This window comes from Cetorhinus maximus, chromosome 1 (genome assembly GCF_964194155.1).
Source record: "Cetorhinus maximus chromosome 1, sCetMax3.hap1.1, whole genome shotgun sequence".
In the NCBI taxonomy this organism is placed as follows: domain Eukaryota; kingdom Metazoa; phylum Chordata; class Chondrichthyes; order Lamniformes; family Cetorhinidae; genus Cetorhinus; species Cetorhinus maximus.
This window is the reverse complement of record NC_135879.1, coordinates 200,430,424-200,457,084: the sequence shown is the minus strand read 5'-3', so window position 1 is coordinate 200,457,084 and position 26,661 is coordinate 200,430,424. Positions and strand designations below refer to the sequence as shown.

At 44.1% G+C, this 26,661-nt stretch overlaps 1 protein-coding gene across 1 annotated transcript in view; it reads right to left on the bottom strand.

The window, feature by feature from the left end:
• Positions 1-3,843: 3,843 nt before the first annotated feature.
• Positions 3,844-26,661, bottom strand: part of slc45a2 (solute carrier family 45 member 2) — a 60,087-nt gene continuing 37,269 nt past the window's right edge. Inside the window, exons 6-7 of the mRNA XM_078551729.1 lie at positions 18,808-19,013; positions 3,844-4,613 (exon numbers count right to left, since the gene is read on the bottom strand). Of these exons, the coding sequence (XP_078407855.1) occupies positions 4,389-4,613; positions 18,808-19,013 (431 nt within the window). The 3' untranslated portion in view covers positions 3,844-4,388. The remainder of the gene's footprint in view (positions 4,614-18,807; positions 19,014-26,661) is intronic.

Sequence of the window (26,661 nt, the reverse complement as noted above, 5' to 3'; positions counted from 1 at the left end):
TCTACCATATCATCACTAGGCAGAGAGATAGGCAGGATGTGCATGTAATGAAAGCCACATGTGGCACTGACTGCTGGACTGACCACCATCTTATCATTTCAAAGTTAAACAACATGATCTATCCCCCTAGATGTCCCCAGGGCATGAAGGTCCAGAAGCAGCAATTTTTTAAAAAATTCTTTCACGGGATGTGGGTGTTGCTGGCTAGGCCAGCATTTTCGTTGCTCATTCCTAATTTCCCTCAAAGGTGGTGGTGAGCTACCTTCTTGAACAGCTACAGTCCATGTGGTGTAGGTACACCCACAGTGCTGTTAGGAAGGGAGTTCCAGGATTTTGACCCAGGACAATGAAGGAGCGGCGATGTTCCCATTCATTTGATGCCCTTGTCTTCTAAGTGTTAGAGGTTGCAGGTTTGGAAGGTGCTGTTGAACAAGCCATGGTGAGTTCCTACAGTGCATCTTGTAGATGGTACACACTGCTGCTACTGTGCATCATTGGTGGAGGGAGTGGATTTTGAAGGTAATGGATGACCGGCCAATCACGCAGGCTGCTTTGTCCTGGATGGTGTCGAACTTCTTGTATGTTGTTGGAGCTGCACTCATCCAGGCAAGCGAGAGTATTCCATGGCATCTAAATGTCTCACGGCTCAAACAGGTAGTCACGGAATCTCTCTCAAAAAAATCAAGAGTTGCCGGTGTAGAGTGAAAATGGACATTCACCACATTGAGAATGACTGGGCGACCTTCAGTGATATGGTGTTCTCCAATGCTCTAGAGGCCCTTTGCCCTGCATCTCATAAGTATTGACTGGTTCAATTAAAATAATGAGGTAATCCAGAAACTACTGGCAGATAAACAACACCTCTACAGGGTTTACCTCAATGACATATCATCACTATCCAAGCATGATGCTTACTGAAACATCCACAGGACTGTCCAGTGCAAGTGCAGAGAGATGCAAGACACTTGGCCAAATCCAAAAGCAATCCAACTTCAGTCAGATACAGATCGCAAAGACTGGAAGAGCTACTATGATGCTCTGAAATCTGTCTACTGGCCTCAGTCTACTGGTTCATGACCAATCCTTGGTGCTGACAGGTCAACACTGCTCACAGAAAATGCCCAAATACTAGGAAGAAAGGCACAGCACTTGAACCACATCCTCAGTTTGTCTTCATCCATCAATAAAGAAGCAATCAAAAGGCTGCCACAGGTTGCTATCAACTGCTCTCTTGACCATCTGCCCACACTGTTAGAAACGACAAATGCAATCAAACTCCCGTCTAGCGGCAAAGCTCCTTAGCTGATGCTGAAGGTCAGTGCCTGATCAAGATGCTCACTGAACTCTTTCAGTCTACATGGGAACAAGGAACCATCTGGCAAGAAACAAAAATGCCTCCACCGTTCACCTGAACACGCAGAAAGGAATTCACCAAACTTGTGACAATCATAGAGGAATCCCACTCCTCTCCATCGCCGGCAAAATCCTTTGCCAGCGTCTTTCTAAACCACTTAATGCAACATCTTGGCCAGGATCTGTTGCCAAAGAGTCAGTGCAGTTTCAGTAAAGGTTAAGGAACCACTGATATGGTGTGTGCATTTAAGACAGCTCCAGGAGAGTAGAACATGAACTGCTCCACCACATTTGTTGACGTGATCAAAGTCTTCGACACAGTCAGCCATGAGGGTATTTGGAAAGTAATGGAGAAATTCACCACAATGGTTTGGCAGTTCCATGACAGCATACTTGCAGATGTCTTGGATGATGATGAGTCTTACCCATTCCCAGTCACTAATGGAGGGGCGTCTGCTAGCATCAGCCCTTGTCAGCATATTTTTGTCTGCTGTGCTCTCTGATGCCTTCCATGGTGGTGATCCTGGTATTCACAGAATCTCACAGTGCAGAAGAGGCCCTTCGGCCCTCTGAGTCTGCACCGACACATGAGAAACACCTGACCTACCTACCTAATCCCATTTACCAGCACTTGACCCATAGCCTTGAATGTTATTACGTGCCAAGTGCTCATCCAGGTACTTTTTAAAGGATGTAAGGCAACCCGCCTCCACCACCCTGCCAGGCAGTACATTCCAGACCGTCACCACCCTCTGGGTAAAAACGTTTTTCCTCACATCCCCCCCTAAACCTCCTGCCCCTCACCTTGAACTTATGTCCCCTCATGACTGACCCTTCAACTAAGGGGAACAGCTGCTCCCTATTCACCCTGTCCATGCCCCTCATAATCTTGTACACCTCGATCAGGTCGCCCCTCAAACTTCTCTGCTCCAACGAAAACAAACCAAGTCTATCCAACCTCTCTTCATAACTTAAATGTTTCATCCCAGGCAACATCCTGGTGAATCTCCTCTGCACTCCCTCCAGTGCAATCACATCCTTCCTATAATGTGGCGACCAGAACTGCACACAGTACTCCAGCTGTGGCCTCACCAAGGTTCTATACAACTCCAACATGACCTCCCTACTTTTGTAATCTATGCCTCGATTGATAAAGGCAAGTGTCCCATATGCCTTTTTCACCACCCCACTAACATGCCCCTCCACCTTCAGAGATCTATGGACACACACGCCAAGGTCCCTTTGTTACTCAGAACTTCCTAGTGTCATGCCGTTCAATACTTCCATGTCGGATATTGCATGGATGGGAAACTGCTCAATCTCAGACGACTGTAGCTTTCAGTGGCACTTCACACCCCCTCCCCCTTCCTGAAGCCTCAAGAGGTGTCAGCTGTGGCTCAGTTCATAGCACCCTCGCCTTTGAATCAGAGGGTTGTGGGTTCATGTCCCACTCCTGGAAAAACCAAGAACTGTGATTGTACTCGAAAGAAGTTGCAATCTGTGACTGTTGGTAACTCGAAAGAGTTTCCTGAAGCCTCAATCACTTAATCCTGGAGTCATTGCTAAATTGTTCAGGGATAACTGGTGTCAATTGTCTTGTTAAAGAGCTAATTGACAAACCAACATCAGTGGTAGAATTCCTGCATTGGGCTTAATTAGTTTTTCCCACCCCCAGCTAAATTGGTTCTTATGCTGGGAATCCAAAGTGGGTATTCCCACCTAATTCTCCTGCCCCCTTCCCCCCACCCCATCCCCTGCCATCACGTCAGCTCTGGCTGGATCAATTAAATTCCACCCAAGGTTTCATTGTTCTAGGAAGGGAATCCTGCCCAATCTCCCTCCAAGGTATTAAATCCTTTATTAAAAAAATAAACATTGTGAGAGTTGTGGTGTGAAATCAGGTCCTTGATTAATTATCTGTTTATGATAAATGTATGCCTCATTTGTAGATTACAGGGAGGTGGAGAATTGACAGGTGTAAAGCAAAGCTTTATGAAGAAAGTCAAATTCACAATTATATTTGGCCACAATGATATCCACACATTTGCTATTAATGCATTTATAGATATCCATAGTACATTGTCTTTTACTTCTCCTATTATCCATTCCTATCCCCCTAAGGTGCTGATAGGTGTTGGGCTATAACAGGCATGGTCTGGTACCTACTCTGAGTGAACTAAACAGTAGAATTGCTGCCCCAATTGGGTACTCCTGTTATGGAACTGTGTAGGCAGGGAAATCATGGATTTAGAGAATCTCATTTTACCTGCATTAATTTAAATGCATAGAATGTAAAGCTCTCCAAGCCCAATTTACTGACCAGTATTCCTCGCTAGTGTCCAAAGTACTCAATTAGGGATAATTCACCTCTCTCCTATTTTTACTTAGTTCTGTTGAAGGGTCATGAGGACTCGAAACGTCAACTTTGTTCTTCTCCGCTGACGCTGCCAGACCTGCTGAGTTTTTCCAGGTATTTCTGTTTTTGTAATCAATTAGGGAATTCATCTGTGTGTGTGCCTCAGGCTACTTGACCAGTCTGTAAAAGTTCCCAGAGATCTAGCAGGATCACGATTTTGGCAACTTTTCCCCTCTTCAAATAGGAAAGCACTGATAATTGAAGCATCTCCACTGCTGTCCCAGATGAGATCAGTTAAGTCAGCACTGGCTTTTGCCTGTACTATTGCATTCCTGGCCTGTACAGCTCAGTTTCATACTTACTACCCTGGATCTCTGTCACATATCCTTAAAAAGGCCTCAAAGACATGTCAGCTAAGAGTTGGCGTAAGTCCTGCAGAGACAACAGGAAAGAACCCATAGGAACACAGGACTTAGGAATAGAAGTAAGCCATTCGGCCCTTCCAGCCTGCTCCACCATTTGATAAGACCTATTGTGGTTGATCACCATATTATACAAGAGATATGGCCTGCTGACATCACTGGGGGGAAGCTGAACATAATGCGCAGTTAACAATTCAGAACATTTAAGGAAGTTAGGGAAAATTGATCATTATCTTTACACTTTTTTTATGATGACCTCATGGATCACATTGGACAAACAATCCAACAAAGCAACAGCCAAACAAGGAGATGGCAGATGAAGTGACCACAACAACCTTCACAGTGCCAGCCAAGTTTACCAAAGCTCCAACACCCGCTCCAACCAGGATTTGTGCCAGCTGCACCATAGCAGTGAGTGCAGCACAGTCGATGCCTCTACCCCTGCCTTCACTCGAAGTTGTTCCACCATTTGCTTTTTCAATCTGAAAACAGAGAAAGACCATAACCACGAATAAATTTGAGGACTCAATTTCATAGGAACTTTGAGTGTCATAATGCTATTTATCATCAGCTATTTCACTTTAAAGGGATATGATCTTCGAGAAGGTATCTGAATTGCCAACACAATATTTGTTCAGGGAGAACAAAAAGAGAATGGCAGCAACGAAAATGACAAGTGAAGCAAAACTGCACTCTGGTGATTTACGTCATTACACCTTATGTTTGTGAATAAATGAATAAAGAGTTACACAGTATTACATTGTATATACAGCTCAAACAGGCAATTTGGCCCAGCAAGTAGGTCCATGCTGATGTTTATGTTCCATATGAGACTCCTCCCAACCTTCTTCATAACATATTCCTTTCTCCCTCCTGTGTTTATGTAGCTATCTCTCAAGTGCACCAATGCGATTTTGTCTTAACTACTCCTTGTGGTAGTGACTTCCACATTCCGATCACATTCTGGGTAAAGACGTTTTACCTGAATTCTCCATTTACTTACATTTATGGCTCCTAGTTCTGGTCTTCCCTACAAGTGGAACATCTCTCCATCTACCTGATCAAACCCTTTCATAACCGTAATTGCGGAGGTACTGGCCATCATTTTTCAGTCTTCCTTAGACTCAGGGGTGGAGAATTATAAGCCTCACACCCTTGTTCAAAAAATGGTTTAAAGATAAGCCCAGGAACTAGAGGCCAGCCGGTTTAACTTTGGTGGTGGGTAAAATTCTCAAATCAGTAACTCAGGACAAAATAGTCACATCGACAAATGCAGGTTAATTAAGATAAGCCAGCATGGGCAAATCGTGTTCAATTAACTTGGAGATTTTTGAAGAGGTAACAGAGGGGGTTGAAGGCAATGCTGTTGATGTGTTGTACATGGACTTGGAAAAAGACATTTCATACAGCAGACTTTTCAGCAAAGTTATAGCTAATGGAATAAAAGGGACAGTGGCAACATGGATATGAAATTGGCTGAATGACAGGAAAGAGAGTAGTGGTTAATAGATATTTTTGGGGCTGAAAGAAGGTTTGCAGCAGAGCTCCACAGGGATTGGTGTTGGGAAGATTGGTTTTCCTGATATATATTAATTTTTAAAATTAATTCATGCAATGTGGGCATTGCTGGCTAGGCCAGCATTTATTGCCCATCCCTAATTGCCCTCAAGAGGGCAGTGATGAGCTGCCTTCTTGAACAGCTGCAGTCCATATGTGGTGTAGGTACACCCACAGTGCTGTTAGGGAGGGAGTCCAGGATTTTGACCCAGCAACATTGAAGGAATGGTGGTATATTTCCAAGAAAAGATGGTGTGTGGCTTGGAGGGGAACTTCTAAGTGGTGGTGTTCCAATGTATCTGCTGCTCTTGTCCCTCTTAGATGGTAGTGGTCGTGGGTTTGGAAGGTGCTCTCTCAGGAGCCTTGATGAGTTCCTGCAGTATACACTGCAGCCATTGTGCGTCGGTGGTGGAGGGAGTGAGTGTTTATGGATGGGGTGCCAATCAAGCGAGCTACTTTGTCCTGGATAGTGTTAAGCTTTTTGAGTGTTGTTGGAGCTGCACTCATCCAGGCAAGCAGACAGTATTTCATCACACTCCTGACTTGTGCCTTGTAGATGGTGGACAGGCTTTGAGGAGTCAGGTGGTGAGTTACTTGCCGCACGATTCCGAGCCTCTGACCTGCTCTTGTAGCCACAGTATTTATATGGCTAGTCCAATTTCTGGACAATGATAACCCCCAGGATGTTGATAGTCGGGGATTCACCGATGGTAATGCCACTGAATGTCGAGGGGTGATGGTTAGATTCTCTCTTGTTGCAGATAATCATCGCCTGTCACTTGTGTGCATGAATATTACTTGCCTAGGTATTGTCCAGCTCTTGCTCACATTTGGACATGGACTGCTTCAGTATCTGAGCCGCGAATGGTGCTGAACATTGTGCGACAATCAGCAAACATCCCCACTTCTGACCTTATGATGGAAAGGAGATTATTGTTGAAGCAGCTGAAGATGGTTGGGCCAAGGACACTTCCCTTAATGACTTAGATTTTGGTGTACCTGGCACAATTTCAAAAGTTGCAGATGGTACAAAAATTGGAAGCATGGTGAACTGTGAAGAAGATAATGTAGAACTTCAAAAGGATATGGACAAATCTGGATTTAAAATCATTGCCGACAGTCATAAAAATGTATCTGGTTCACTAATGTACTTTAGAGGAGGAAATCTGCCTGGTTGGGTCTACAAGTGACTCGATAGTGATGTGGTTGACTCTTAAGTGCCCTCTGAAATGGCCTAGTATGCCTCTCAGTGGTATCAGACCACTAAAATGCCTGAAAGGAATGAACTGGATGGATCCCCTGCATCGACCTAGACACCGACAATGGCAAACTCAGCCCTCTTGACCCTGCAAAAAGCTCCTTACTAACATCTGCAGGCTAGTGCCAAAATTGGGAGAGCTGTCATACAAACTAGACATGCAACAGCATGACATAGTCATACTAATGGAATCATAGCTTACAGACAATGTCCCAGACACTATCATCACTGGGTATGTCCTGTCCCAGTGGCAGGACAGACCCAGCTGAGGTGGTGGCACAGAGATATACAGTTGGGAGGGAGTTGCCCTGGGGGGAGTCAACATCGACTTCGGGCCCCATGAAGTCTCATGGTATCAGGTCAAACATGGGCAAAGAAACCACCTGCTGATTTACCATGTACCACTCCACCCTCCCCTGCCCCCCAACCCTCATTTGCTGAATCAGTACTCCTCCTTGTTAAACACTGCTTGGGGGAAGCAACGAGGGTAGTGAGGGTGCTGAATGTACTCGGCGATGGACATTGAAGTCCCCCATCCAAAGAGTGGCTCGGTAGCACCACTGCTGGCCGAGTCCTAAATGACATAGCTGCTAGACTGGGTCTGCGGCAGGTGGTGAGGGAACCAACAAGAGAGAAAAACATACTTGACCTCATCCTCACCAACCTGCCTGGTACAGATGCATCTGTCCATGACAATATCGGTAGGAGTGACCACCACATAGTTCTTGTGGACACACAGTCCTGTTTTCACATGGCCAGGCATATCCCCCAAACCAGGGGATCAACCCTGGTTCAAAGAAGAGTGCGGGGGGACATGCCAGGAGCAGCACCAGGCATACCTAAAAGTGAGATGTCAACCTGGCGAGGCCAAAAAAACAGGGCAATTTGAGTGCCAACCAGCAATAAGCAGCAAGTGATAGAAAGCGCAAAGCAATTCCACAACCGACAGATAGATCTAAGCTCTGCAGTCCTGCCACATCTAGTCGTGAACAGAGGTGGACATTAAACAACTCGCAGGAGCAGGAGGCTTTACAAATATCCCCATGCTCAGTGATGGGGGAGCCCTGCACATCAGTGCAAAAGATAAGGCTGAAGCATTTGCGACGATGTTCAGCAGGAAGTGCCAAGTGGACGATCCATCTTGACCTCCTCCGGAGGTCTTCCAGCATCACAAATACCATTCTGCAGCCAATTCAATTCACTCCATGTAATAATCAAAAATGGCTGAAGGCACTGGATATTGCAAATTCTATAGCCCTGACAATGTTCCAGCAATGGCACTGAAGACTTGTGCGCCAGAAATTACTGAGCCCCTAGCCAAGCTGTCCAAGTATACCAAAACACTGGATACCACTCAGAAATGTGGGAAAATGGCCAGGTATGTCCTGTACACACAAAGCAGGACAAATCCAACCCAGCCAATTGCCTCCCCATCAGTCTACCCTCAATCATTAATAAAGTTATGGGGTGGGGGGGGGGTCATCACCAGTGTTATCAAGCGGCACTTGCTTAGCACTAACCTGCTCACTGATGCTCAAGTTTGAGTTCTGCCAGGGCCATTCGGCTTCTGACTTCATTACAGCCTTGGTTCAAACATGGACAAAAGAGCTGAACGCCAGTGGTGAGATGAGAGTGCCTGCCCTTGACATCAAGGCAGCACTTGACTCAGTGTGGCATCAAGGAACCCTAGCAAAACTGGAGTCAATGGGTATCTGTGGGACAACTCGCCACTGGTTGGAGTCATACCTAGCACAAAGGAAGATGGTTGTGGTTGTTGGAGGTCAGTCATCTCAGTTCCAGGACAGGAGTTCCTCAGCCCAACCAACTCCATCTGCTTCATAAAGACATTTTTTCCATCCTAAGGCCAGAAATTCACTGATTGCACAATGTTCAGCACCATTCGCAACTCCTCAGATATTGCAGCATGACCTGGACAATATCCAAGCTTGAGCTGACAATTGGCAAGTGTTTGCGCCACACAAATACCAGGCAATGACCTTCTCCAACAAGAGAGAATCCAACCATCACCCCCTTGACATTCGATGGCATTACCGTTGCTGAATCCCCCACGATCAACATCCGGGGGGCTAACATTGACCAGAAACTGAACTGGACTTGCCATATAAATACTGTGGCTACAAGAGCAGGTCAGAGACTAGGAATCGTGCGGCGAGTGACTCACCACCTGCCTCCCCAAAGCCTGTCCACCAATCTACAAGGCACAAGTCAGGAATGTGATGAAATGCTCTCCACTTGTCTGGATGAGTGCAGCTCCAACAACACTCAAGAAGCTTGACACCATCCTGGACAAAGCAGCCCGCTTGATTGGCACCCTATGCACAAACATTCACTCCCTCCACCACCGACGCACAGTAGCAGCAATGTGTGCGATTTACGAGATGCACTGCTGGAACTCACCAAGCCTCCTGAACACCTTCCAAACTCATGACCACTGCCATCCAGAAGGACAAGGGCAGCAGACACATGGGAGCACCACCACTTGGAAATTCCCCTCCAAGCCACTCACCATCCTGACTTGGAAATATATTGCTGTTTCTTCACTGTCGCTGGGTCAAAATCCTGGAACTCCTTTCCTAACAGCACTGTGGGTGTACCTAGACCACGGAGTGCAGTGGTTCAAGAAGGCAGCTCACCACCACCATCTCGAGGGCAATTAGGGATGGGCAACAAATGCTGGCCTAGCCAGTGATGGTTACATCCCATGAACAAGAAAGAAAAGGATCGTTCAGCGATATCCTTTCAACAGATTTCAGGGGTCAGAAGAGAAAAACTGTTGGACACCTAGTGAAGAAAGCCCTATGGAAGGCAGTGTTGGCTGTCTGACTGGCGATGCAGTTAGTACTACCCTATAGTTCAATATGAGCTTCAATGATAGCTCAAGGATAGACAGGGTAGATGAAGGAACTGTTGCCAATCCACATTCTATACCACTGATGCAGCCTTCACTCCCTGCTCTACCAATCACACTGTTTGTCAGAACTGGCTGTTAGAGAAAATCATTTATTCAAAGGTCAACCTTTGCAGCACTCAACCACTGTCATTACTCAAAAGCTCTCTGTTAATTCACTTTGTCTGCATAACTTCTGCAATTCTCAAGGGCACTGCATTTAGAGAGAATGCACATGACACACTCTCACTAATGTGATGTAGGAGTTCATATTGGTGAAAGCAGTCACATGACTTCAACAATAGGAAAATGTAGCCCATAACTAAAGCCAAAGTAATTCCAGCAGGAGAGGAGCACCACTGCAAAACATCCTGGGGTAAAATCCTTGCAGGCTTTTCCCTATGTGCTGCTGCAACTTTGACAGGATCTCTACAGAAAAAGACCATTTACGCCACTTCTCCAATCTTTCCACTGATCTTCCATTGAAGATATGGTGGATGATTAGTAGAAGGCCCTGACCAAAAACAAGCTTCTATTCAGACCCCACACCAAAGATAGATAATCCTTTAACAGCCTCTTTCAACTATCGAAATGTGAACTCAAACCCCTGCTGAGGTAATTTCAGATGTTGAAGTTCAGCTAAGCATTCATAATGATATAATAGCCCTAAGGAAATGTCAACAAAGAATTCTGTTGATGCTGCATGAACAGATGATAATGTGTTTTCTAACCTACACCAGGTGGCCTGTCAATCAAAGAAGACCAGATTTTCTTTTTGCAAACTATGGCTGACAGCTTAAGCCTTTTCTTTCCAAGTTTAAAGAGCAAGGATTTGAAGAAAAAAACCTTCAGATCATGATATTTAAACAAATATTAACTGCCCTTCAAGGGCGTTTATGTCTATTCATCAATTCTCGACTCCCACACTGTGAGTTAAGGTCTTTGAAACAAAAAGGGGTCTGTCGGAACTCAGCACAAGGTTCAAAATGTCCTGCTGATTTGGGTTTCCCTCCTGTGTGAATCATACCCCACCTCCTTCACCTACTTTCCTAAGTGGATCTGTTGGAAATGGGGCCAGGACTTTTACGTCCGGGTCCCACCCAACATTTCTAAAAAGTTGCTGGAATCTTGCTGTTTCATGAAAATCCGGGCTCTAGATTTTCCTGTTCATGAGTATGATGATTGTCACATGGGAATTTTGGGGCCATCTATTAGTTGTTCCTTGAAACCCTGTCAATGTGTAAAATTGGACAGCCCTCTGTCTCTGTGCATAAAGAGAGCATCAGTGACCCTCAATATAGTGGAGAGCTGATGCCTGACTAATGTGGCAAAAGTCTATAGGTACTGCCTGGAGGATCCAATGGGTGGGATTTTCTAGCCCCTGCTGCTGCCAGGATTGTCTGTCAATAGTCTTTTGGCTGGGTCACCACATTTCCCACGGGCGCGGCTGAAAAGTCCCGGCCAATGAGATTCATAGTAATGTGACCTGTAACAGATAATGCTGTTCTCCTGGTGGAAGTGAATGGCAGATCATCTGCCAGCAGTTAATATATTTCCCTAGCTACATTTATGGAAAAGGTTGAACTTTATGAAACACTGGTCTCAATTTCAATCCCAGCAACAGCACAAATGGGTAGGGGAGGGTCATGGAACATGAAAATACTGGGATTGAGTAAGCCAATCCCACACTCACCCATTCAAACTTTTTGTAAACACTAATCAGATGAGGCTCCTGCAAAGGGCAGGTCAGGGCCTAATTAACATTCAAAATTCATGGCATGATGACAGCATCGGTGCCACGACAGGTTTAATATTAAGTAAGGTGGTGGGGATGACCCAGAATTTTCCTGGCAGCAGATCCGAGGCGGTCAGCATTGATCGACTGGTTACGGTAAGTGCTGAAAAATAAGCTCCTTTTGGAATTTCTTTTGGACTGGGAGGAGCAGAATGCTCTGTGCATACTTCACAAGGAGGCAGGGATAACAGTAGGGATTCTGAAATTGTCAGTGCCTCAGTCTAAACGCTACCCAGGCCGCAACTATTTCCCCATCCTCTTTATAACACAAGAAGGAATTCAAGTTGGAAAATCCAGATTCTCAGGCTAATTGTTTGCAGAGCTAACTACAAGTAATAACAAAAGTCCTCATGGAACCTCCAAAGTCATAAACAGTTCAGAATGCAAGCAAATTAACACCAATTATCAGTTGCAGCAAACAAAATGGCCTCCTCCGAGCAACAATTTCAATCCCAGCAACAGCACAAATGGCGTTTCAAGTGCTCATCTAAATACTTCTTAAATGTTGTGAGGGTTCCTGCCTCTACCACTCTTTCAGGCAGTACGTTCCAGATTCCAATCGCCCTCTGGGTGAAAAAGTTTTTCCTCAAATCCCCTCTAAACCTCCTGCCCCTTACCTTAAATCTATGCCCCCTGGTTACTGATACCTCCACTAAAGGGAAATGTTTCTTCCTATCTACCCTATCTATGCCCCTCATAATTTTGTATACATCTATCAGGTCCCCCCTTCAGCTTTCTCTGCTCTAAGGAAAACAACCCTAGCCTATCCAGTCTCTCTTCATGACAGAAACGCTCCAGCCCAGGCAACACCCTGGTGAATCTCCTCTGCATCCTCTCCACTACAATCACATCTTTCCTATAGTATGGCTACCAAAACTGCACACAGTACTTCAGCTGTGGCCCAACTAGTATTTTATACAGCTCCAACATGACCTCCCTGCTCTTATATTCTATGCCTCAGCTGATAAAGGCAAGTATCCCATATGCATTCTTAACCACCTTATCTAACTGTGCTGCTCCATTTTATGGACATGTACACCAAGGTCCCTCTGATCTTCTGCACTTCCTAGGGTCCTACTATTCATTTTCCATTCCCTTGCTGTGTTAGTCCTCCCAAAATGCATCACCTCACACTTCTCAGGATTAAATTCCATTTGCCACTGCTCTGCCCATCTTACCAGCCCATCTATATTGTCCTTTAATCTAAGGCTTCCCTCCTCACTATTTATGACAACTACCAATTTTCGTGTCATCTGCAGACTTACTGATCATATTTCCTACATTCACATCTAAATCATTAATGTACACTACAAAAAGCAAGGGTCCCAGCATCGATCCCTATGGTACACCATTCGTCACAGGCTTCCAATCACAAAAACGACCTTCGACCATCACCCTCTGCCTCCTGCCACCGAACCAATTTTGGATCCAATTTCCCAAATTGCCCTGATCCCATGGGATCTTACCTTATTGACCATTCTCCCAAGTAGGACCTTGTCAAAAGCCTTACTGAAGTCCATGTAGACTACATCAACTATACTACCCTCATCTACACCACTAGTTACCTCTTTGAAAAATTCAATCAAATTTGCTGGACATGATCTGCCCCTGACAAAGCCATGCTGATTATCCCTGATTAATCGCTGCCTCTCCAAGTGGAGATTAATTCTATCCCTCAGAATTTTTTCCAATAGTTTCCCTACCACTGATGTTAGACTCACTGGCCTGTAATTACCTGATTTATCCCTACTACCCTTCTTGAATAATGGTACCACATTCGGTGTCCTCCAGTTCTCTGGCACCTCTTCTGTGGCTAGAGAGGATTTGAAAATTAGTGTCAGAGCCCCTGCAATCTCCTCCCTTGCCTCACACAGGAGCCTAGGATACATCTCATCTGGGCCTGGGGATTTATCTACTTTTAAGCCCACTAAAACCACTAATACCTTCTCCATTTTAATGCTAATTTGTTCAAGTATATCACAGTCCCTCCTCTCTGGTTTCTACACCTACATCGTCCTTCTCCAAAGTGAACACAGTTGAAAAGTAATAATTTCAAACCTCACCTACGTCCTCTGGCTCCATGCACAGATTGCCACTTGGGTTCCTAATTGGCCCTACTCTTTCCCTGGTTATCCTCTTGCCCTTAACATATTTATAAAATGCCTTGGGATTTTCCTTTATCTCGCTTCATGCCCCCTCTTCACTCTCCTAATTACTTTTTTTTAAGTACCCCCTACACTTTCTATACTCCTCTAGGGCCTCCGCTGTTTTCAGCCCTCTGTATCTGCCATAAGCCTCCTTTTTTTTTTGCCTTATTCAATCCTCTATATCCCTTGACATCCAGGGTTCCCCTGGACGTGTTGGTCCTACCCTTCACCTTTACGGGAACATGTTGGCCCTGAACTCTCACTATTTCCTTTTGAATGACTCCCACTGGTCTGGTGTAGACTTTCCTACAAGTAGCACTTTGGCCAGATACTGTCTTATCATATTGAAATTAGTCTTCCCCCAATTCAGGACCTTTATTTCCAGTCCATCTTTGTCCTTTTCCAAATCTACCTTAAATTTTAGAGTTATGATCACTATCCCCGAAATGCTCCCCCACTGACACTTCTACCGCTTGCCCGGTTTCATTCCCTAAGATTAGGTCCAGTACCACCCCTTCTCTTGTTGGACTTTCTACATGCTGGCTCAAAAAGCTCTCCTGGATACACTTTAAGAATTCCGCCCCCTCTAAGCCTTTCACGCTAAGACTATCCCAGTTAATATTGGGGAAGTTGAAATCCCTTACTATTATTATTCTATTATTTTTACACTTCTGAGATTTGCCTACATATCTGCTCCTCTATCTCCCGCTGACTGTTTGGAGGTCTATAGTATACTTTCAGCATAAAGGATCTGATAAGTGGACTGGGTTGTGAGTGGGAAACAACATGGCAGGAGGAATATAATGTGAAAACATGTGAACTTATCCATATTGGTAGGAAAAGCAGAAATGCAGAGTATTTAAATGGTGAGAAATTGGGAAGTGTTTATGTCTAAATGGACCTGTTGTCCTTGTTCATGAGTCACTAAAAGCTAGCATGCAGGTATAACAAGCAATTAGGAAGACAAATGGTTCTATTGGCCGTTATTGCAAGAGGATTTGATTACAGGAATGAAGATGTCTTGCTGCAATTGTATAGAGCCTTGGTAAGGCTGCACCTGGAGTATTGTGTACAGTTTTGCCCTCCTCACCTCAGGAAATATATATGTTCTCTGGAGGGAGTGCAACAAAGGTTCACCAGAATGATTCCTGGGATGGCGTGATAGTCCTATGAAAAGAGATTGAGGAGACTGGCCTGTATTCTGTCGAGTTTAGAAGAATGAGAGGTGATCTCAGCGAAAAATATTAATTTCTTACAGGGCTCGACAGGGTAGATGCAGGAAGGATGTTTCCCCTGGCAAGGGGGTGATGTGGGGGTGTGGGGAGGTGGGGGTTGCAGTCTAGAACCAGGGAACAGAGTCTCAGAATAAGTGGTAGGTAATTTAGGACTGAAATGAGGAGGAATTCCTTCGCTCAGAGGATGATAAATGTTTGAAATTCTCTACCCCATAGGGCTGTGGATGCTTAATCATTGAGTATATTCAAGACAGAAATCAATAGATTTTTAGATCATAAAGCCATCAAAGGATATGGAGATAGTGCAGATAGTGAGGTAGAAGATCAGCGATGATCGGATTGGGTGGAAGAGCAGATTCGATGGGCTGAATGGCCTATCTCCCGCTCCTATTTCCTATGTTCTATTAAAATCACAACTTAAAAATGGGGCAATTTAAAGCAAGGACTTACTGTATGTCACTGAGCTGCCACCTCTGCTGGTGGGACAGGACACACCCAGGGATGGTGATGGTCATGTTTGGGTCATTGACTGTAAAGTACAATTCTGTGAGTATGACTATGTCAGGCTGTAGCTTGAATAGTCTGTGGAACAGCTCTCCCAATTTTGGCACAAGACCCTAGATAATAGTACGGAGGATTTTTGAAAGGTTGACTGGGCATTGTAATTTCCAGTGCTTAGGTTGATGCCGGGCAGCCTGTCCAGTTTTATTCTTTTTCAACTTTTCTGTAGTGGTTTGGTGCAAATGAATGGCTTGCTAGGCCATTTCAGAGGGCAGTCAACAGTCAACCACATTTCTGTGGGTCAGGAGTCACATGTAGACCAGATCAGGTAAGGATGGCAAATTTCCTTCCCTGAAGGACATTAGTGAACCAGATGGGTTTTTAATGACAATCTAGAAGTCTCATTGTCACTTTTAATGAGACAAACTCTAAATTCCAGATTTATTAAATAAATGTAAACACATTGATGAGATTTGAACCCATTTTTCCAGAATGTTAGCTTGGGCCTCTGGATTACTAGCCCAGTAACATTACTACTACACCACTGTCCCCATTGCCATATAACACACCTATTTGGAAAACAACCACTTGGAATTAAAAGGTACCATGATAATTTGGCTATGATATTCACTAAGTATCAGGAGCTAGACAGTACTGCTTGACAGATGTTTTTGATTAGGAAGAAGAATGCTCTGGGGTCCCCCAGGGCTCAGTATTGAGACAATTGTTTTTCTTGTCATTTATTTATACCCTTGACTTCGGTATGGCCTCTTCTGTGCTGCTAGATTCTGTGATTCTAAGGAAGCACAGTTTATGGCTGCCACTTTCATTTAAATCTGTCCCCACAGCACAGCATACAGTAATAGCAGAAAATGAGAGAGTACAGGTATGTCCAGTTTAATATGTATTCTAATAGCATGTTTTCATTTTTGTGTGACTTGTCAATTAGGAAACTTGCCTGAATAATGCTGCCTTCATTTTCACTTTAGCACGCTTCCTGCGCATGTACCAAGGACCTTGTTGTAACTGTGCACGCTCAGTATATTCTTAAACACTTCCGAGTACTTTGCTTGCCACTGCGATCCCAATCCCCTAGCTCACCCTCCTGCCTCCTGCCTCCCGCCCCTTCGTCCTCCCAGCCCTTTCTCCCCTGCTGGCCCTCCTGTACCCCTCCTGCCCGCTGGCCCTCCCGCCTCTCTCTTGCCCCCCCTCACCGGCCCTCCTGTTAGCTTCAGCACCATTCTTGCTCTCTCCCACTTGCTGCCCTTCTCCCTCACAGCGAATGCTCAGGAGAAGTGCGATGAGTGGGACAGCAAGGGGGCCGGAGAGCAGAAACAGCAAGAGGGCCAGCATGTTTAAGTTCCGTATGTATATTATAGTTTGAACTTTAAAGCTTGGGCTTTAAAGAGGTTAAAATATCAAATACGTATGCTGGCAGGGATGTACAGACAGGTGGTATATCTGGAAGGGGGTAGGCAATAAATACATTTTGGGAACTTGTGTAGAACAAGGGGTCTTCTACTCTGACTTGGTTCAGAAAAATAATATTCCCCAAAGCAATATTTGTGTTCCACTTTGGTCAAGTGTTACGGCAAGGCAAGGTTAATTAGCAGCAAATTATGAGACAGAAGCACATTTGGACCTACAGTAAAACCATCTGAAATAAATTACTGGGATCATTCACAGCCAAAACAAAAAAATTGTGTACACGTAGCACTTTTCATGACCACCGGACTTCAAAGTGCTTTATGGTTAAAGAAACACCTTTTGAAGTGTAGTCATTGTTGTAATGTTGGAAATGCAGCAGCCAATATGTGCACATCAAATTCACACAAACAGCAGTGTGATAATGATCAGATAATTGTTTTTGTAATGTTGATCAAGGGAGTAACATTAGCCAGGATACTGGGGATAACATGCCCTGCTCTTCTTCAAAATAGTGCCATGGGATCTTTCATAGGCAGACGGGACCTCAGTTTAACACCTCACCTGAGAAACAGAATGTCCCACAGTGCAGTGCTCCCTCAATATTGCATTGAACTGTCAGCCTTGATTTTTGTGCTCAAACCCTGGAGTGGGACTTGAACCCAAAACTTTGAGATTCAAAGGCGAGAGTGCTACCCCCATGAGTTCTTATCTATATTTAAATTGTCACGATCCCTGTAGAGCCAGATAACTTTTGAAAATATATTTGCCTCTCCTGTGATTGACTGGAAGGATCACACAGCAAGATTTCAAGTTTTAGACTTTCACTGCAACAAAAAAACAAAATGCAACATTGATGAAACACTATGTAGTAGATAACTTTTACTTTAAACTACAGAAAGGATCCCGCATATGGTTTTTGACATGACCGATGATCTCACACCACGTTATGCTTTATGCTGTCCCTTAAGTGGACACTTTACTCTTCCGGAACCAGTCCTAAGCTTCTCTCCGCTCCTGATGGTGTGCTTCCTTTCCCTTTTCCAGCTGGGTAACTTCTAATCCCAAGACTGGCCTTTCCTGTGAGGGTTACACTGGAGATTCCTTCTCTGTCCAGCCCAAGCTTGGTGAATCTTCTAGCCTCCTTTAACTCCTCATGAACTCTGTCCCTTCAATCTGAGTGCGAGTTCCCACTTGCATTCTGTGTGGTGAGCAATAAGGTCAGCATTTTCTCTGCTTCAGGTGCAAGTTTACGCTGTCTCTAATTTCCTGCTCCCTCTCCCTCAGATTCTTGCAAACAGACTTATGTCTGTCAGGTTCAGTACTGGCTTATGAGACCCTGTAACCTAATCCAAAATGTCTTTTTATGAACTTCTCTCTTCCCAAAAGCCCACCTTCATGGCAACGTGAATCACTTCTATCTAGGTAGAAATGCTAATTAGCTACCTTCTGAACCCCCAACTCTATTCTAGCTTGGAACTGAATAGACAATTTAAAGTATAACTGTTTATAAAACCTGACATCCCCAACACCTCCCTGTGAGACTTGGAGACTAAGTCTCCACACAATCAGCACAGATGCTCTTGATGTAGTCCACAGGTGTGAACATCTCACACCTTCTTCCCAGTAGATAAACCTGTGCCCCCTTAAGCCTTCAACAACCGATCTACCCAGGCCTGTTGTCAGGCAGAATTCAGAGCAGGTCACATGACCTCCTTCATTCCACCTTAAACCAAAGAAATGGTCCGAAAACATAAATCTTATAAACTTCATATTTGTAACAAAATCTAGAATGGGAGGTGGTTCCTAATGTAGTATTCACTTACTCTTGCACATTTCAGATCTCTTACCTCTTCTTTCCTGTGGTACTCAGCTATCAAGTTAAAGGGCACAGTGTAGAGAGTACTAGACATCACTCCAAAAGCAGTACAGAGCACCAATGTGGAGAGAACATTAGGAAAGAGGCCAATCAATCCAGTTCCTAGGCCAAACAGGAAATATCCAACAAAGTACATTCCTTTCAATCCTATTATTGGCAAAAGGATCTTCTGTAAATCTGAAAGACAATCAGTGGCAACAAAACACTAGTAAACTTATTTCATGGACAGTACATGAACAATATTTTAAAACTATAAATGCTAGAAATTTGAAACACAAAGCATTGGAAATACCACAACTTTCAGACTCAGCATTGGAAAAAAATAAATATGGGCTCATATTTTAGGTAAGAGACATCGTCAGAAATTTGAGATTTGCTTATGTGTCATACAGTTTTCTATTTTAGATGCCATGACGGACATGTTTTGCATTCACACACATTCTATCTATTTGTAAACTTGCATAGAGTTGTTATAACAATAATACATGCTGGGCAGTGGTGCCACATGGAAAATATCACCAAATAGTGTTCGATCCAACAAACCTGCAGTATTGCAAGCTGCCCATCTTAAACCTGGCACTTTCCATATAAACTAAACGAAAAGCATTTAATGTTGACAAGATGTAAATTATGTTTAAAACTTGCCTATTGCCACTAAATTTAGGTGGCAAAGCTTTCTCTTAAAAACATGACAACACAGTGGCAAGACATAATTTTTACTAGAAATGACATATAGGAAGCATTTCAAAGCTGGCACAGCATGTCAATGACTGTTTCCTTGAAGTTCCTTTCCTCCTTTCACAAGATGGTTAGAAACTAGGAGGATCATTTGACTAATTAATTTATGCATTTCAACATGCCAAGTGTTTCTGAAACATATTCCAGATCTTTACCTCAACTACTCTTCCTGGAAGATGAAATTCTTGACATCAGTATTAAATTCATCTTTTGCTAATTTGAACCTATTTCCCCATATCCTCCTCTTGCACTTTAACATGAAGCAATATTGAGGATTTCCCTTTTCCATACTCTCAAACATCATATAAAGTTCTACAAGATCAACTTTAAGACACCTTTCTTTCCAGGCCAAGATGCTTAGTCTTCTGCTATCTTTCCTCATTTGTCAGCCTTTTGACACTAAGGATTTCCCTTTTAAATATGTTGATTAGATCACTCATCAACCTTAAGCATCTTGCATGCTTGTATCACCTTGCATGCAAATTCAACATGCAGACCCCTCTGTGCCTTCACTGAACCCCAAAGTTAGTGCCCACTCTGTCATAATCGCTTTCCTGAGTTCACTTAACTTTTAAGAGTGTCCAGTGATCGCTACAAGATGATCTTCTCCCTAGTATCCACAGCGCTCTGGGATGAATACCAACTATCCTGCAGATTTCTTCATTTTTGTGTTCTTTTAGTCTGTCTAAGACTTCAATCACATTTATATTGGTCAATGATTTAACTCAGGTTACCTCTATTTGGAGAGGTCTGCAGTTCTCACTCTCTTTTCAAATTTCTGGTTACTTATTTCACCATTTTAACTTTTTATCTTCAATACCTACCTAACAGGCGCGACCCTTCTTGTAACTTCTTCTCTCCTTGCTCATTATCAATGGGAATGGCTCTCTGATGGTTGGCCCACCCAAATCAGTCTGGCCTAAAAACGGCGCAAGTACATGTGCTTGACTCTTAATGATCTCTAATGTGGTCCAGAAAGTCAAACATGAGTAAAACAATCAACAAGAAGACCCGTAACCTGATCTGGCAATTTGGGTGGAAAATAAAATGCAACCCTGCCAGTGTTGTGGTAATTGTCAACTGTGTCAATTTTTAAATGTTATTTCAAATGAGCATCTTTCTGAAAATCCTTTAAATGTAGTTGCCAGCTTTCTAATTGTTTTTGGCCATTGGCACTTTTCTAATTCTGCCCAACTCTGTTTAATAATTTTCAAATCTGCTTGTTACCTTATCTTGTAGCTGATTTGAGCTGAGAGATTCACTGCATGGTGTGTACACATAATGCCCCACTGGATGGCCAGTAGCCCCACTGGGAGAGGTGGGCTCTACTGAAGTAGGTAAGGCAACGTGAGGACACCGCAAAATGTAGACAGTCTCTGAAGCGTGATGAAATTTAAAAACTAAAGAATGCTCACAGCTATCAGGGCCAGTGTGGAGAGGGTACCCTGCCACAGGGTTGTTTGTGGCTGTGGTTGTGGGCTTCTCATCCTAGCGGCTCTGTGATTGGCCGATTAAGAAAAGGCCGCCTGGCTTCTGCCTCGGCTGGGGAGCGTCAGGTGTTTGCAGTTTCTGGAAGGGACCCCTAAGTGAGGCCTTAATGCCCTAATTGGTTGTCCATGGGCAGAATTTTGCCCTGGGCGTGGCGGGCGGGCCCAGGACCAGTCACGAAGCACACCTTTGCCCACGATCGGGCCCCGACATGGATTTCATGCTGGCTGGCCAATTAACAGCCAGCCAGTGTGAAATGCGTGCTGCAGCGCTGTCGGGGTGGGGGGCGGGAGGAGTGCAAGCGCAGAAGTGCACGCGTACGCGGGGTGCGAGCAATAAAAGCTCCGAGGCAGAGAACTGCTGGCTAAGGCACTGGATGCTGCAAAGGCTATGGGCCCTGACAATATCCCGTCAATAGTACTGAAGACTTGTGCTCCAGAACTTTCCGCGGCCCTAGCCAAGCTGTTCCAGTACAGCTACAACACTGGCATCTACCTGGCTATGTGGAAAATTGCCCAGGTATGCCTTGTACACAAAAAGCAGGACAAATCCAACCCGGCTAATTATTGCCCAATCAGTCTACTCTTGATCATCAATAAAGCAATGGAAGGGGTCATCAACAGTGCTATCTAGCAGCAAATGCTTGGCAATAACCTGGTCACCGACACCCAATTTGGGTTCTGCCAGGGCCACTCAGCTCCTGACCTCATTACATCCTTGGTTCAAACATGGACTAAAGAGCTGAAGTCCTGAGGTGAGAGTGACTGCCCTTGACATCAAGGCTGCATTTGACCGAGTGTGGCATCAAGGAGCCGTAGCAAAATTGGAGTCAATGGGAATCTGGGGGGGAAAACTCTCCATTGGTTTGAGTCATACCTAGCACAAAGGGTGATTGTTGTGGTTATTGAAGCACAGTCCTCTCAGCTCCAGGACATCACTGCAGGAGTTCCTCAGGGTAGTGTCCTCAGCCCAACCATCTTCAGCAGGTTCAAATGTTCAAATGCTGAAGCAGTCCATGTCCAAATGCAGCAAGATCTGGACAATATCCAGGCTTGGGCTGACAAGTGGCAAGTTTTTTTTTCATTCATTCATGGGATGTGGGCAGCGCTGGCTCGGCCAGCATTTATTGCCCACATTGGGCATTGTCCTCTGAACAAGGGCAGTTAAGAGTCAACCACATTGCTATGGGTCTGGAGTCACATGTAGGCCAGACCAGGTAAAGACAGCAGATTTCCTTCCCTAAAGGGCATTAGTGAACCAGATGGGCTTTACAACAATTGACAATGGTTTCATGGTCATCATTGGACTTTTAATTCCAGATTTTTATTGAATTCAAATTCCGCCATCTGCTGTGGCGTGATTCGAACCCACGTCACCAGAACATCACCCTGGGTCTCTGGATTACTAGTCCAGCAACAATTCCTCTACGCCATCGCCATTCGCGCCACACAAGTGTCAGGCAATGACCATCTCCAACAAGGGAGAATCCAACAATCGCCCCTTGATGTTCAATGGCATTACCATGACTGAATCCCTCACTATCAATATCATGGGGGTTACCATTGACCAGAAACTGAACTGGACTAGCCATATAAACACTGTGACTACAAGAGCAGGTCAGAGGCTAGGAATCGTGTGACAAGTAACTCACCTCCTGACTCCCCAAAGTCTGTCCACCATCTACAAGGCACAAGTCAGGAGTGCGATGGAATACTCCCAACTTGCCTGGATGAGTACAGCTCCTACAACACTCAGGAAGTTTAACATCATCCAGGACAAAGCAGCCCGCTTGATTGGCACCACATCTGCAAACATTCACTCCCTCCGCCATAGACGGACAGTAGCAGCAGTGTGTACCATCTACAAGGTGCAGTGCAGGAATTCACCTTCCAAACCCAAGACTACTACCATCTAGCAGGACAAGGGCAGCAGATAGATGGGAACACCACCACCTGGAAGTTCCATCCAAGTCACTCACCATCCTGGCTTGGAAATATATTGACTTTCCTTCACTGTCGTTGGGTCAAAATCCTTCAACTCCCTTCCTAACAGCACTGTGGGTGTACCTGCACCACATGGGCTGCAGCGGTTCAAAAGGGCAGTTCACCACCACCTTCTTAAGGGCAACTAGGGATGGGTAATAAATGCTGGCCCAGCCAACGAAGCCCACATCCCATGAATGAATAAAAACAAACTTCACCTCAGAACTCATTACAGCCTTGGTCCAAACCAGGACCCCTGAAAGAGCTGAATTCCAGAGATAAGGTGACAGTGACAGCCCTTAACATCAAGGAGTCCGAATAAAATTGAAGTCAATGGGAATCAGGGGTAAGGTGGTAAGGAAAATAATTGTAGTTGCTGGAGGCTAATCATCTCAGCCCCAGGACATCTCTACAGGAGTTTCTTAGGACAATGTTCTAGGCCCAACCATCCTTAGCTGCATTACAAAGTCAGAAGTGGGGTTGTTCTCTGATGATTGTACAATATTCAGTTCCATTTGCAACTCCTCGAATAATGAAGCAGTTTGTTCCCACATATACCAAGACCTGAACAACATTCACAGTCGGGCTGATAAGTGGCAAGTAAAATTCGCACCATAAAGTGGCAGACAGTTGCCATCTCCAACACGAGAATGTATAACCACTTTCCCTTGACATTGAATGGATTACCATCACTGAATCTCCACTACCAAAATCTTGAATGTGATCACTGATCAGAAACTTAACTAGACCAGCCCACAATGGAATACTCCTGGCTTGCCTGGAAGAATGCAGCTCTAAAAACACAAAAGAAGATCTACCTCATTCAGGACAAAGCATTCCACTTAATTGCCAACCCAACCACTATCTCAAACATTCACTACATCCACCACCTTTGCAGAATGGTAGCAGTGTGCACTATCTACAAGATGAACTGCAGCAACTTGCCAAGGTTTCTCCGACAGCACCGTCCAAACCTGCTACCTTTACTATTTACAAGGTCAAGGGCAGCACGTGCTTAGGAAAACCACCCCCTACAGGTTCCCCTCCAAGCTACATAACATAAGACCATAAGATGTAAGAGCAGAAGTAGGCCATTTGGCCCATCGAGTCTACTCCACCATTCAATGAGATCATGGCTGATCTGATAATCCTCAATTCCACTTTCCTGCCTTTTCCCAATAACCCGTGATTCCGCCACTGATGAAAAATCTGTCTATCTCAGCTTTGAATATACTTAACAACCCAGCCTCTACAACCATCTGCGGTAAAGAATTCCACATATTCACTACCCTCAGAGAAGAAATTCCTCCTTATCTCAGTCTTAAATGGGCGCCCCCTTACTCTGAGATTATGCCCTCTGGTCCTAGACTCTCCCACAAGGGGAATCAACCTCTCAGCATCTACCCTGTCAAGCCCCCGAAGAATCTTATATGTTTCAATAAGGTCGCCTCTCATTCTTCTAAATTCCAATGAGTACAGGCCCAACCTACTCAACCTCTCCTCATACCCGGGATCACCCCAGTGAACCTTCTCTGGACTGCCTCCAATGCCAGTATATCTTTCCTTAGGTAAGTGGAGCAAAATTGTTCACAGTATTCTAGGTGTGGTCTAATTGGTGCCTTGTATAGTTTTAGTAAGACTTCCCTATTTTTACACTCCATTCCCTTTGAAATAAAGGCCAAGATTTCATTTGCCTTCTCTATTAGCTGTTGAACTTGTATGTTAGTTTTTTGGGATTCATGCACAAAGACTTCCAAATCCCTCCGTGTTGCAGCCTTCTGCAGTCTTTCTCCATTTAAATAATATTCAGCTCCTCTATTCTTCCTGACAAAAGTGCATAACCTCACATTTTTCCACATTATATTCCATCTGCCAAGTTTTTGCCTGCTCACTTAACCTATCTATATCCCTCTGTAGACTCTTTGTGTCATCCTCACCACTTGTCTTCCCACCCATTTTTGTGTCATCTGCAAATTTGGCGATAGTACATTCATTTCTAAAATCTAATTCATTAATATATGTTATAATTGAGGCCCCAGCACTGATCCCTGTGGCACTCGTTACAGGTCGCCATCCTGAAAACACTCCCCTTATCCCAACTCTGTCTTCTATTAGTCATGCTAATATACTACCGCCAACACCATCGGCTCTTATCTTATTAAGTAGCATTATGTGTGGTACCTTATCGAACGCCTTTTTCAAATTTATTTCCTCCTCCACCCACCTCCCCGCCCCCCCAACCTTTTGCCTCTTGATTATATTTTTGGGATGCTATTAGTGTCTTCTACCATGAAGACTGATGTAAAGTATTTATTCAACTCCTTCAATTTCCTGGTTCCCCATTATTATTTCTCCAGTCTCATTCTCTGAGAGGCCTATGTTCACTTTGGTCTCTCTCTTCCTTTTTATATGTTTAAAGAAGCTCTTACTGTCTGTTTTTTATATTACTTGCTAATTTACCCTCAAAGTTTATTTTCACCCTCTATTTTTTTTGGTCATCTTTTGATGTTTTTTAAAACTTTCCCAATCCTCTGGCTTACAACTAATCTTTGCCACATTGTATGTTTTTTCTTTCAATTTGATACTATCCTTAACTTCCTTGGTTAACTACGGTTGGTTTATCCCCTTCCTTGAATCCTTCTTTCTCACTGGGATATATCTTTGTTGAGAATCATGAACTACTTTCTTAAACATCTGCCATTATTCATCAACTGTCTTTTCTGCTAAAATCCTTTCCCAGTCCACTCCAGCCAACTTTGCCCTCATTCCATTTTAATTACCCATCCTGACTTTGAAATATATCGCCGTTCCATCATCGTCAAATCCTGGAGCTTAAATCCAATACTACTGTGGGAATATCTATGCTACATGGACTGCAACAGTTCAAGTAGTTGGCTCACCACCACCTTCCCAAGGGCAACTATGCATGGGCAAAAAATACTGGCCTTGCCAGCAATGTCCACATCCCATGAACAAATTAAAGAAAACACTTTGCGAGCGCTTCATTGCCTGAGAAATGCTTTAGGACTTCTTGTGAAATGAAAGTACTTTATAAATGCAGGTATAATTCAAACTAACAAGCCAAATGGATTGTTGTTAGCTGTACAATATAGTGTAACTGGATGTCCAGAAGAATTTTTGACAAGTTTCACTTGAAAGACAAAATGTATCAAATTTGCAGACAAGACCAAATTAAGAATGGCAGTTGAATTGGAGAAGGCAGGTCAAAAATTACAGAATAAATTGGATAAAATATGTAAGTGTTTAGAGCAATAGCAGATTAAATTTATTGCAGGCAAATGCAAAATACTGCTTTGAAAAAAAATTACAAAGTAAGTGACATTTATTCCACAAATGTTGAAATACCCAAGCATAAAGCGGAGAAATTTCTAGGAGTCTTAAACTCAACTCTGAACATGCCCAGCCATTACAGCACAGCAATCAACAAAGTCAACAGAATGTTGAACAACAACTTGTAACCAAACCATGTACATTGGTATCATGGTACATTGTTCGGTGTAGTCTATAGACCACCAAATAGTGAGAAAGATGAAGAAGAACAAATCTGCAGGGAAATTGCAGAGAAATGCAAGCTTTATAGAGTAGTTATAATGGAA